Below are 14,462 nucleotides of genomic sequence, written 5' to 3'. Positions count from 1 at the left end.
TTTAGACCACTCCTGGAGCCAGAGACTATTTCAACTGGGGGGTTATTCTACAATACCTGTGTAGTCACAGGCTGATGTCCTGTCCACTCCTGGGGCAGAGGCTATCTGACCGAGAGGTCAGACAGGCCGGAGCCTCGTAGATCTCTTTAGATGCATTGATGAGGAGTCGGGTCAAAGGTCAAGCCTATAGGGGTTTTTTCCTGGGAAAGGACTGTTTATTATCTTTCTGTTTTTTGGTCTTAAGTAACTTCATTGTATGTTTGCCAGGGGCTCTTGTTACTGCATGTCATGGGGGGGCACAAAATAACCTATATAAAGGCTTCTCCGGCATAGGTCGGGAGAGTCTCTCATCATTCGGCCAGGAGCTCTCCAAGTAGTTTCTACTTGTTACGATACTGAACTTGTTGTAATAAACTTGTTATACAACTAAGACGGTGTCGGCGGAACTTCTCTTCAAACATCAGCATCACCACCGAAAATACACTACAACACTAAAACCAAATAAATCATGTCTCAGATTCATCATAACATTTCCACACATCAGCACAATGAGTCTCTCTGATTGGTTGATTCTAGTCACATGCTGCTCTGCTGACTTCTATAACTGAACAAATTTAAAAGAAGTTCTTTGATAAAATAATTATTTTGTTTTAATTATTTTCAAAATGATATGAAACATTTTGTCATTATGAGGTCACTGCCTCTTTAAAGGTTTAGAAAGTAATTTTTTGTGTTTCCTCCATGAGCAGGAGGATGTTTGTAGTTTTTATGATAATGTTTCAATGATAGCAGTAGAGAGTTAATTAAAGAAGTGTCATTAAAAAAACATTTGAATAATATAACATCATGTTTATGAAAATAAATTATTCAGCAACAAACAAGGGTCAAACTGTTCTTTGACAGGTTGATAGAAATCTATAATATATTGTAAATATTAAATATTCATCAATATTCATATTAAAGCTTAGATTAGATATCCACTAGCTGATTATTGATGACAAACAGACGTCACATATTAGAAAAATATAAATAAACTACATGAGGAACATGATCCTAAGTAACTCACTGAAGTACTCAATTATTGGTCCATACCTACCAGAAAGACTTCCTACCACGACCTTTACCTGAACCTATCGCGACCTTTACCTGAACCTACCATGACCTTTACCTGAATCTACCACGACCTTTACCTGAACATACCGCAACCTTTACCTGAACCTATCGCGACCTTTACCTGAACCTACCGCGACCTTTACCTAAATCTACCACTACCTTTACCTGAACATACCGCAACCTTTACCTGAACCTACCACGACCTTTACCTGAACCTACCGCGACCTACCTAAACCTACCACGACCTTTACCTGAATCTACCGCGACCTTTACCTGAACCTACCACGACCTTTACCTGATCCTACCATGACCTTTACCTGAATCTACCACAACCTTTACCTGAACATACCGCAACCTTTACCTGAAACTATCACGACCTTTACCTGAACCTACCGCGACCTACCTGAACCTACCACAACCTTTACCTGAACCTACCGCGACCTTTACCTGAACCTACCGCGACCTGAACATACTGCGACCTTTACCTGAACCTACCACAACCTTTACCTGAACCTACCGCAACCTTTACCTGAACATACTGCGACCTTTACCTGAACCCACCGCGACCTTTACCTGAACCTACCACAACCTTTACCTGAACATACTGCAACCTTTACCTGAACATACCGCAACCTTTACCTGAAACTATCGCGACCTTTACCTGAACCTACTGCGACCTTTACCTGAACCTACCACGACCTTTACCTGAACCTACCGCGACCTTTACCTGATCCTACCGTGACCTTTACCTGAAGTTAACTGAGGAGTAAAGACTTTCTGTCGGTGTCAGAGAGGACACGTTGCTTCAGTCATACTCGGTTGATCACAGTTTGTTAAAATAAAACAGAGTGGACGCTCGTCGTCTTCATTCACACAAACTTTATTCACGTCAACATGTCTCTGTTGGCCCTGATCACATGACACTAATATATACACAACAAAACTACACACACACACACAAACACACAAACACACACACTAACATACAATACAGTTGGGCCTCATATTTCATAAATTTCTATAAATACGTTTTTCACATGTATACCGTACATTATTATTATCTCCATATGTTCTGTAAACGTTATATTTATGTTTCTACCAAACTATCCACGATCACAGGTGTGTGTGGGAGGCCGAGCTGCGTTCAACACGCCGCTGCAGAGTGACATGTTTAGCAACACATTATGGATCATCAACTGACATTCAAAATCATAAAACAACGTTTAAAAAACGTTCATGCTGATGTTAATCTGACACTTCACAGCTACAAACACGTTGTGCTAACACTCTGCTAACGTTCGGCTAAGCGCCAGGTGTTGAACGCAGCTCAGAGCTCCACAAACTCGACAGAATCACCATGACATGACGGACAACACACGATAAATAGATCAGCAGGTATAGTTTAAACATGAATACTGCAGTAAAACTCAGAAAGTACTGTGAAGTACTGCATTCATCCATCAAATCAACAACAGAACACATTAAACTACAGTAAAGACGTTGATATGATGAATTTCTATTGCTACAAACCCTGTTTTTATTTCATATCTGTCATAATGTTGATGAACGGATCATTTCCTGGACGTTAGCGACACTCCCACACTGGAGACCAGCTGCTGTTGGCAGTTTGCAAGTCAAACGACTTCAAAACTAGTAAGAAGCAGCTGGAACTAGTTTGAACCAGATCTCATTAGAAGAAAACAGAAGGACAAGAAGACAGGCGAGATTCATTGATGCTAAAACAATGCTAAACAATGGGGTGACAGCTAACATCAGTACTGTTGTCTTTAAGATGGATATCAATAAATAGATGCATAAATAAATAAGTTAAACAATATGTAAACTTTACACTGTAAAGAAAAGTTCTTAAACAAAATCATCTCATCAGCTTCAAACGAGACAGAAAATAAAAATTAAATATTTTGTTCCAGGAGTCGATGCAACTAGCTAGCTTGTTAGCTATCTGGCTAGCTACCTATCCAGAGAGGAGTTTACAGTACTTCAGAAACCTGATGTAAAACAGTGTGAGGAAACAGACAGACAGGCAGAACACCAGTCTCACTCTCCTGGGCAGACAGACAGCTGGACGACACATCTATACACTCAATATTGCAGTAGTATTTTGCTATATAGTCATAATGTGCTGATACTTCTTATCATCATAGTAAGGTTCACAGTAACACAGCATCAGTTGATACCAGAACAGTTCACATCAACACACTTGGTTCAGGTTCAGGTTAACCCTCAATAGAAGACTGGGGGCTCTCTCCATGGGCAGGGCTACCTTTACTGGAACGACTGGGGATAAAATGACAAAAAACAAACATGAAGACAGAGAAAAGAAAGAAGAGTTAATCAAGAGAAACCTAAACAGGTAGGAGACTTCAAGAGTCAAAGGTCATGTCAATACCAACGATACTCTGCAGGAACCTTCAGGAACCAGTACAAACCAGTGGGAACCAGTCAGAGACAACAACTAAAAAGGGCAGGATGATTTCAGGGCCAAAGTTCACATTAATTACAACTGTTAGAACCAGTTACAACCAGTCAGAACTGGATCAGATACTGATCTTTACGTTGATGACTATAAACGACCATGTACGTGAAGAGCTGGTTCTGCTAAAGTATGGGACGGTTCTTTTCAAACCTTGTATCCTTGTCTTCTTATATTTTCTGCCAGGTTTTAGATGTTTAAAGTACCACTAGGATCAGAGAGTACAGTTATAGTTCAGTGTCACATGAAGAACATATGTGGGATGAAAAAGTGTCAACAGAAAACTACAACCTCAGCAAACATGAACTTGTGTTTGAGCTTTAGGAGCCAGTTTACCAGTAAAAACAAGCTGAAGCCTGTTGATACCAGGAGGAACTAACAGAACCAAGTAGGGACATTTGAAATCAGTAAAAACCTGTTGGTACCAGCTAGAACTAACCAGTCGAAGCCTACTGAAACCAGTGTCAGTCAGAATTTGCTGGATCCAACTGGAACAAGCAAGAACTAATTAGAGGCAGTCATAACTGGTCTTGGAACCAGCTGGTATCAGTAGACATATGTTAGGACCAGTGGAACTAACCAGTGGAAGCCTAGTGGAACCAGCTGGGACCAGAAGAAGCTACTGGAACAACTGGAACAAGCCAAATCAGTTGGAACCTGTAGATATGAGAAACCAGTATGGACCAAGCTAAAACCACCATCAACAATCTGTATCCAGATAAAACCAGTAGGGACCGGCTGGCTGGACATGTTGAACCCAGCCGTCAGCAGCGGGCAGTGAAACCTTCTGGAATCAGGGAGAACTGGGTCAAACCAGCAGGGCCCGGTTCTGACGTGTGTTTGTCTGTTTGTGCTCATGAAACATGTTCAGTCCAGCTGGATACTGGTTGTTCACGTGACCTGTGTGCTTATAAGTCAGAGGGAGGAGTCAGGTCTGGAGGGTCGGGATGGAGATGCAGGAGCCCTCTGACTGGAGACAGACAGACAGACAGACAGACAGACAGACAGACAAGAAGAGACAGTCAGTAACAGGTTGATGGAGCTGTCCAGCTAACTATGATGCTGGGGGGGTGGGCGGGGTCACATGACGAGGACAGCGATCTGATTGGACAATGACACACGCACACACACATGGTGAGAAACAGTGACATCACACAGACAGCTGACGTACCATTGGTGGATTCCTCACTGGTCACTGATAGAGATTCTGAAAGAATAACCATATATGGTCAATGTGAGGGGGCAGGGCTACCTGCTCTGACAGTGACACACCTGAGAGCTTCCTGTTTAGCCTTATATGGTACTGTGAGAACAGGATCACACAAACAGACAGACAGGTAGCTAGAGAGACAGACAGACAGACAGGTAGCTAGAAGGACAGACAGACAGACAGACAGACAGACAGACAGACAGACAGACATGGCTCCAGGTGGGTGTTTAAAGATGGAGGAAAAGAAGTCGAGGATGAAGAGGAAAAGAAGAAAGAGCGAGTGAGCGTCTTTCTTCTCATGTCTGTTCAGGATGTTTGTGGATCTCTGCTTCGGTTCTACAGCACCAACGAAGAAGAAACTGACCACAGAACACACTTTATTATGCACCAACCCTGGTCTGCTCAAAAAACACAAGAGACAGCAGACTGGAGACCAGCTCTCAGTCTGCAGCTGGTCTCCAGTCTGCACTTGGTCTCCAGTCTGCAGCTGGTCTCCAGTCTGCAGCTGGTCTCCAGTCTGCAGCTAGTCTCCAGTCAGCAGTCTGCTGCTGGTCTCCTGTGGTGGGTAAAGACTGTGTAGGTACCTGGGGACTCCAGGTGGGGGCGCTCTGTTGGGTCGGGAGGGAACGGAGGGCGGGGGTCCAGGGTCAGGTGACACCGCTGGACGGGATGGAGGCCCAGGTGCTGCGCGACCCCCTGGACGAGGAGGTCCTGGAGGGGCCCGGCGCTGAGGGGTCGGACTGGACATGGGGGACCTGCAGAGACCAGCAGAGGGACTTGTGACGCTGATCAGAACACATTGAGGTCACAGCTGAGCCATTGCTAGGTTACCTGCGTCCTGACGGCATCCCTGTCACCTGCAGCCACGAGTCATCGACAGGAGGTGGCATCGCCGTGGTGATGGTCGATGTGCTGATGTCACCGATGATGCTGAGGCCTTCACGAAGGGCGTGGTACATCCTCAACATCTCATCCCGGTGCTGAGCCTGAGAGACAGACAGGTGGGAGGGAGACAGGTGTCAGAGAGATAGAGAGACAGAGACAGACAGATGGGATGGAGATGGGTGTCAGGCAGGCAGGCAGACAGACAGGTGTCAGAGAGACAGAGAGATTGAGACAGACACGTGTCAGAGACAGACACCCCTTTAATTATATATTTCTATCTACCTGTTTGTCTCCCTGAGTAACCTGTCTGTCTCTCAGTCCACCTGTCTCACCTGTTCCTGGGACTCCTCCATCAGGGTGTTCTGGTCTCCACATGAGTAAAGCTGAGCGAGCAGGTCAGCGTGGATGAACTCCTTTGTCTGCAAGAGAGAGGTCACATCACGCGTTACATCACTTCCTGTTTGTTCAGGTGTGTGTTCAGGTGTGTGTTCAGGTGTGTGTGCAGTACATTGTTGACCATCAGGTGCATGATGGTCTTGGGGATCAGGTCTCTGACGGTGCGGTGGATGATGGACAGGTACGAGTCCACCAGGTTCCTGACGATCTCCACCTGTCGCTCCAGCTGAGGGTCCAGACTGTGAATGTGTCCATCCCCGCTCGCCTCCTCCACCTCCACCTGTATAAACATGGCCACTTGTTAACTACACACACACCTCCACCTGTATAAACATGGCCACTTGTTAACTACACACACACACACACCTCCACCTGTATAAACATGGCCACTTGTTAACTACACACACACCTCCACCTGTATAAACATGGCCACTTGTTAACTATACACACGCACACACACCTCCACCTGTATAGACATGGCCACTTGTTAACTACACACACGCACACACACCTCCACCTGTATAAACACGGCCACTTGTTAACTATACACACGCACACACACCTCCACCTGTATAGACATGGCCACTTGTTAACTACACACACGCACACACACCTCCACCTGTATAAACACGGCCACTTGTTAACTACACACACACACACACACCTCCACCTGTATAAACATGGCCACTTGTTAACTACACACACGCACACACACCTCCACCTGTATAGACATGTTTAAATATGAAGGTGGTGGACAGAATAATAGAGACACTTTAATGAGCTCACCTTCTCTTTATCCTGACGGACGACGGAGAGGAAACAAAAGAGAGTCAACGTCACAACAATGAACTCTGAGTACTGACACTCTGTAACACTACAGTAATACTACAATAATACTTCAGTAACACCACAGTAATACTACAATAATACTTCAGTAACACCACAGTAATACTACACTTATACTACAATAATACTTCAGTAACACCACAGTAATACTACAATAATACTTCAGTAACACCACAGTAATACTACAATGATACTTCAGTAACACCACAGTAATACTACACTTATACTACAATAATACTTCAGTAACACCACAGTAATACTACAATAATACTTCAGTAACACCACAGTAATACTACAATAATACTTCAGTAACACCACAGTAATACTACACTTATACTACAATAATACTTCAGTAACACCACAGTAATACTACAATAATACTTCAGTAACACCACAGTAATACTACAATAATACTTCAGTAACACCACAGTAATACTACACTTATACTACAATAATACTTCAGTAACACCACAGTAATACTACAATAATACTTCAGTAACACCACAGTAATACTACAATAATACTTCAGTAACACCACAGTAATACTACACTTATACTACAATAATACTTCAGTAACACCACAGTAATACTACAATAATACTTCAGTAACACCACAGTAATACTACAATAATACTTCAGTAACACCACAGTAATACTACACTTATACTACAATAATACTTCAGTAACACCACAGTAATACTACAATAATACTTCAGTAACACCACAGTAATACTACAATAATACTTCAGTAACACCACAGTAATACTACACTTACACTACAATAATACTTCAGTAACACCACAGTAATACTACAATAATACTTCAGTAACACCACAGTAATACTACAATAATACTACAATAATACTTCAGTAACACCACAGTAATACTACAATAATACTTCAGTTACAATATTACAATAACACTACAGTAACACTACAGTAATATTACAAAAATACTACAGTGATAATGCTATAGTAAGTATACATAGTATATATATACTTATATACTTATTAGTATACTATTATAGTAAGTAATGAATTGTACCACGGTGCGTTCAGGGTACACTCCAGCTCGTAGGAAAGAAGCCTTCCAGCTGTCGACTTCTTCCTGAGACTCACTGGCCAACTCCAGCTGACGGTAATCTTTGTAAACGTTCCTGAAACGTTTTGATGTAATGTTACTCTAACGTTCAGTCAACAAACACAGTCTGACACACCTGGACACACATACACACACCTGAACACATGTAGACACACACCTGAACACTCACTCACACACACTGACCTGTGCTCTGTGTTGAACAGGGCGAAGATGTGTTTACTCGACATGAAGCTCTTCTCGATGTCTTTGAGTTTCAGGTTGTCGACAGGCAGCATGTACTTCTTCTCTTTCTCCTGCAGGGGGCGATGTCAACAACACATAGGTGAAATAACACACACCAGTGAGTGTGTGTGTGTGTGTGTGTGTCTGTGTGTGTGTGTGTCACCTCATCGTCTTTGTACCAGGACAGAGTCTCGGCCGTCAGGACGAACCAGTACTCCTTAGCTCCGCCCTTCATGATGCTGATGTTGTTGATGGTCAGCCAACCTTTACGGATCACCTACACACACACACACACACACACACAACACACACACACACACACACACACACACACACACACACACACACACACACATTATACATACACAAATATTATACATATACATTATACATACACACACACACACACACACACACATTATACATACACAAATATTATACATACACATACACACCCACACACACACACACACATTATACATACACAAATATTATACATACACATACACACAAACACACACACACACAATTACTTACTTACCATGATCTCGTCCTGGTTGCCGTGGTAACAAATGCAGAGCAAGAAGAAAAAAGGAAGACGTGAACAAAGAGTTCCTCCATGCTTGATTCAGACAGTAATCAGATTACATGTGACAATCTGATGTAATCAGATTACATGGAACAAACTAACATTAAGATAACCTTCACCTAACATGACTTGTCTCAGTTCAGACTCACCTGGTTTCCAGCTGCTTTCTTCTTGTTCATCTGACTACTCTTCTGCTGAGCACTGACAGAGAGACAGGCAGACAGACAGGCAAAGAGACAGAGTTTCAGGTCTGTTTTATTGTGAAACATAGCTCCTTCCTGTCTTTTTCTGTTTTGTTTTGAAAGATATCACTTCCTGTTTCTTACTTTGCAAAGCCGATGAAATCTTCATGGTTTGTGTTCATGTACGCCAACTCAATGTCAATCAGCAGCATCACCTGAAAGAGACAGACAGGCAGAGAGAGAGAGACAGGCCATGTCCAGTAGCTGTCCCAGGACCTGAATGAGGACTTCAACACTTTATAAAGTCCTGTAAACACACAGACAGACAGACAGACAGGTAGGTCAAACCTGGTCTTTGGTGCGACTTTCTCGGTCTCTGATGTGTTGAGTGACAATTCTTTCCATCTCCTCTCTGAGCATCGGGTACTGAGCCAGCTACAGACAGACAGACAGAGAGAGAGACAGGTCAGAGGTCAGACAGACTGGACAGAAGTCAGACAGACAGGTCATACCTTCTGCGTGCACTGCCTGACGGTGTTGACAAGCTCGCTGATCACCATGTCGACACATTTCTGACACGGTTCTTTGATCTGAGCGATCAGACGCTTCACGATCGTCTCAAACGCCATGTCAGGTGTGAACAGACCTGTCCTACAGAGGACAAACAGGTGAGACAGGTGAGTCGTATGAGGTGTCAGACGTCCTGTGTTACCTGAAGGCAGCATGATGACGTCACACTCACCTGATGCCGTGGATGTTCTTGATGGCGTAGCTGATCTCTTTTCGAAGAGTCTTCTCATCGCTCTCCAACTGTACAACCATCACAGAGTGTGTGTTCAGGTGTATGCTCAGGTGTGTGTGTGTGTGTGTTCAGGTGTGTGTATGCTCAGGTGTGTGTTACCTTGACAAGCTCGAAGGGGAAGCGTTCATGGAAGATTCGGTTGATCTTGGCTCCTCCTGACAGCTCATATGTTTCCACCTGATCTCCAGAACCTTCGATCCTCTTCTCAAAGTCCACAGCGAACTGCTGCACCATTCTGACACACACACAAACACACACTAAGGTCACCTGTGGGTCGCTGAGGTCAAAATACAAGCATTGCTGTTCACCTGGAAAGACCGTCCCTCAACAGCTATGAGACCCAAACAAACTACATGAATGACCTTCAATGACCCACAGGTGTCATGAATGACCCACAGGTGTCATCAATGACCCACAGGTGTCATCAATGACCCACAGGTGTCATCAATGACCCACAGGTGTCATCAATGACCTACAGGTGTCATCAATGACCCACAGGTGACCTCAACCACATGTGGTTGTTCCTGATGTGGTATCTGTATGTGGAGAAGACCAGTGACCGACAGGTGTACTGTATACAGAAGATTTGGTGAAACCAGAAGCATGAGGACTCTGTACTCAGTAAGAGTTCAGTCTAAATTGGTTGGTGGTCTTGGTCTTGGTGTGTTTCTGCATAAAGTATATCAGTGTGTAGTATTGGTGTGAACTAGTAGTATCAGTGTGTATTTGTACTGACTGCAGCAGTGCCTTGGTCTTGCGTCCCGGGTCATCTGGTCTGAAGTTCTTGTACTCCTCTACCTCCTTCTCGATGGACAGCAGCTGGCTCTGAAGCTTGCTGCGTAACCCTGGCAACGTGTCCCGGATGTGGTTGGTCAGTTGCTAGGGGTAACAGAGAAATGCTCTGTTACTATGATTGCACTGTAAACTTGTGGAAACCTGTGTGTGTGTATGTGTTTGCTCACCTGGTTCAGGACTTTCTGCAGGTAGGCGGTGCCCATGCGGTCAGCCAGGTGTCGGTATGACGGGTGCGACAGGAAGAACTTCCTCTCGGCCTGCAGAGCCGCTGTGATGTCTTTCCTCCCGTCGATGTCCTTCTGACTGCGGTTCACCACGCCGATGTAACCTGACACAGATCAGGGTCTGTTAGGGTCTCTGAGGGACCACACTGAGACCAGGACCCCTCAGAGACCAGGACCGCTCCACATCATTCCTGGTCTTATCTCCTATTATTAATTCATTGTTTCCTACAGTTACGTCACAACGAACCTGAAGTTCTGGTCTGGTTGGTTTGGTTTGGTCTGGTCTAGAACTTTCTTTCAGAACATATTCATCATTGTGTCCTGGTGTGTGGTCTACCTGGCCCCCTCAGACACTCAGGTTATAAGGCAATAGACTCAGGTTAGAGTCCTGCTCTCGGATTGGCTGATAGCCAATCCGAGAGCAGGATTCTTGATGCTATGGTGTCTGTACCTCTGCGTAGCGGCAGCAGTTTGTTCTCCAGAATATCTCTGGCGTCGGTTCCTTCGTCCATCAGGTCAAGTTTGGTGATCACACCAATGGTCCTCAGACCTGAACACAGAGTACTTCATTAGACCAGGTTCACACCTGGACCACACACACCTGAACGCTCTACAGCCCCCATGTGGTCCCCCTGGACCTGCTGCACCTGAGGCAGTGAAGGTGACACTGACCTTGCGGGTCGACCTCCTTGGCAATCTTCAGAGCGTCGGAGTTGGCGAGATCAGAGTTGGCAGGAGAAACGGCCAATAGGAGGCAGTTGTCCTTGGTGACAAACTGCATGAGCATGTCTCTGATCTGATGCTCGATGTCGGCTGGCTGGTCGCCCACCGGAACCTTCGTCATCCCGGGCAGGTCCACCAGAGTCAGGTTCAATACTGCAGAACCAAACACAGAGCAGGTAAGTGTCAGGTTCAGTTAGACCAGGGCCCGTCTGGCTGTTCTGTTGGACCCAGGCCCGTCTGTCTGTTCTGTAGGACCCAGGCCCGTCTGAGTGTGTTACCGTTAGGAGAGTAGACCCGCAGGTTGATGGGGACCGGACTGATCCCTTTGTTCTGCCCGGTGACCCGGTCCGTCTCAGCTTCAATCTCCTGACGGACTTCATCGAAGTCGGTGAACTTCTTCCCCTTACAGTGCAGGAACTCTGCGAACTCTGAGCGACCAATCAGAAGTCAGTAACCAATCAACAACCAATCAGCAGTCAGTCATCAGTCACATGATCAGATGATCTCACCTGTTGGACAGGTGATGAGCTGCAGCACGAGAGGACGACGAGTGACGATACCAGAACCACGAGGGAGGAAGTCTCTGAGAGGAGGAGTAAAGTACAGGTTGTAATTAGATTACTTTATATATTTTAATCTGTTACTCCTGTATTATGTATATTGTGTTGATCTGCAAACATTTGCATATTTAATTATTCATGACAGTTTGTTTCAACTCGTCACAACATCATCTGTGTGTGTGTGTGTGTGTGTGTGTGTGTGTGTGTGTGCGCTGACTGCAGGAGACACTGCAGCTTCACACACCGCTGAGTCATGTGACCGACAGTGACCAATCAGATGACTGGAACAGAGAGACCCTCGTCATCGTCAGGAGGAAGATTCAGCTGATTGGTCGAGATGAGATCACAGTATCGATCATCGATCACTGATCATAGTGTCATTGATGATCGATCACCTGTATCGATGACCAATCTGACATCACTCTGTGTTTCTGCCCTCAGTTTCACCAGGAACCAGGATCTGGTTCAGGATCTGGCTCAGGATCTGGTTCAGGACCTGGTTCAGGATCTGGTTCAGGATCTGGCTCAGGATCTGGTTCAGGATCTGGTTCAGGACCTGGTTCAGGATCTGGCTCAGGATCTGGTTCAAGATCTGGTTCAAGATCTGGTTTAGGATCTGGCTCAGGATCTGGCTCAGGATCTGGTTCAGGATCTGGCTCAGGATCTGGCTCAGGATCTGGTTCAGGATCTGGTTCAGGACCTGGTTCAGAATCTGGTTCAGGACTAGAAAACGGTTCAAGAGAGACTTCCAGGTTGAACACAAAGGCCACTCTCAGGTCCTGGACCAACATCATGTGTGGAGCTCCTCAGGGCTCCGAGCTCTGTCCATGCAGTCGACCGTCACTCATGGTCAGAGCTCAGCTGGACTTCCTGTTCCTGAAAACCAAAAACCAAATACCAGGTCCACGAGACCCGGTTTGATCCTGGTCTGATCCAGTTCTGAGTGCAGATGTCCACTGCTTTAATTCCTCCAGCAGGTCTCTTCTTGTGTTTGTTGTTCTCCCTCAGTCTCCTTCACTCATTACCTTAATGAGCACACCTGTTTATTAAACCTGTCCAGGTGACGTCATGAATCTGACAAACAGAACAGAACCACAGAACCGGGTCTGATTCATGCAACGGGTCAGCAGGGCAGCTCCCTCTGACACTCTAACCCCAACCCACGGTCCGGCTGTTCGGCCTGAACAGACAAACAGGAGGACAGACAGGTGGACAGACAGACAGACAGGAGGACAGGCAGACAGGAGGACAGCCAGGTGGACAGACAGACAGACAGGAGGACAGACAGGTGGACAGACAGACAGGAGGACAGGCAGGTGGACAGACAAACAGGAGGACAGACAGACAGGAGGACAGACAGGTGGACAGACAAACAGGAGGACAGGCAGACAGGATGACAGACAGGTGGACAGACAGACAGGAGGACAGACAGGTGGACAGACAGACAGACAGACAGACAGACAGACAGGAAGACAGACAGGTGGACAGACAGGAGGACAGGCAGACAGGAGGACAGACAGGTGGACAGACAGGAGGACAGACAGGTGGACAGACAGGAGGACAGACAGACAGACAGGAGGACTCACTTGCCCACGAAGTTCTCCAGCACCGAGCTCTTCCCCGCGCTCTGCCCGCCCACCACCGCGATCTGCGGCAGGTCGAAGTTCGAGTTCTGTCCGATGGAGGCGAACGCGTCCTGGAGCTTGTTCACCAGCGGGATGAGCTCCTCCATCCCCCGGTTCCCCATGACGACAGGCGGGCGGAGGCACAGGCAGGCAGGCGGATGGGTGGGTGGAGGAGCTGGAGGCTGACAGACAGACAGGCAGCGGTGAGACAGGCGGGATGCAGTAGCTGTCTCACGTCTCTCCTCGATCAGATGATCGATCAGCTTTTAATATCGATGTTTATGATGATGATGATGATGATGATGATGATGCTGTGACCTTCAGTTCCGCTCTCCTCCTCTGCAGGGACCAACACACACACACACACACACACACACACACACACACACACACACACACACACTTCCTGTACGTACCTTCACAATAAAAGCACGACAGTGTAAACTCAATGAATAAATCGTCAAAATAAAGTTTGATGCTTTAATGTTGAAATCGGCTCTGATTGAAACATTTTATTATTTTATTGATCAGTTTGTTTGTCCTGGTCAGGCTGAGGAAACATTTTTTCATGAATCTACACAGAAATAAAGTAATCTATTACATTACTTACCCAGTCTTTATTACAGTAATCTATTACATTACTTACCCAGTCTTCATTACAGTAATCTATTACTCAGCTGTGTGAATATTTATAT

The 14,462-nt window shown here is 45.6% G+C and overlaps 1 protein-coding gene across 1 annotated transcript; it reads right to left on the bottom strand.

The window, feature by feature from the left end:
* Positions 1–1,974: 1,974 nt before the first annotated feature.
* Positions 1,975–14,144, bottom strand: LOC104934749 (dynamin-1-like). Its single transcript, XM_019278206.2, has 23 exons — positions 13,729–14,144; positions 12,092–12,165; positions 11,861–12,010; positions 11,532–11,735; positions 11,311–11,409; positions 10,803–10,963; positions 10,577–10,719; positions 9,940–10,075; positions 9,781–9,848; positions 9,551–9,689; positions 9,387–9,473; positions 9,183–9,253; positions 9,006–9,057; positions 8,809–8,820; positions 8,431–8,544; positions 8,229–8,338; positions 7,989–8,100; positions 6,885–6,896; positions 6,211–6,378; positions 6,035–6,121; positions 5,649–5,803; positions 5,402–5,572; positions 1,975–3,411 (listed from the first exon to the last, which is right to left on the bottom strand). Exons 1-23 carry the CDS (start codon positions 13,887–13,889, stop codon positions 3,351–3,353), a joined length of 2,547 nt encoding a protein of 848 aa, XP_019133751.2. The 5' UTR covers positions 13,890–14,144; the 3' UTR covers positions 1,975–3,350.
* Positions 14,145–14,462: the final 318 nt, after the last annotated feature.

Source organism: Larimichthys crocea, chromosome XI (assembly GCF_000972845.2).
Source record: "Larimichthys crocea isolate SSNF chromosome XI, L_crocea_2.0, whole genome shotgun sequence".
NCBI classification, from domain to species: Eukaryota; Metazoa; Chordata; class Actinopteri; family Sciaenidae; genus Larimichthys; species Larimichthys crocea.
The sequence above is the reverse complement of the archived record's forward strand: the minus strand, read 5'-3'. Positions and strand labels throughout refer to the sequence as shown.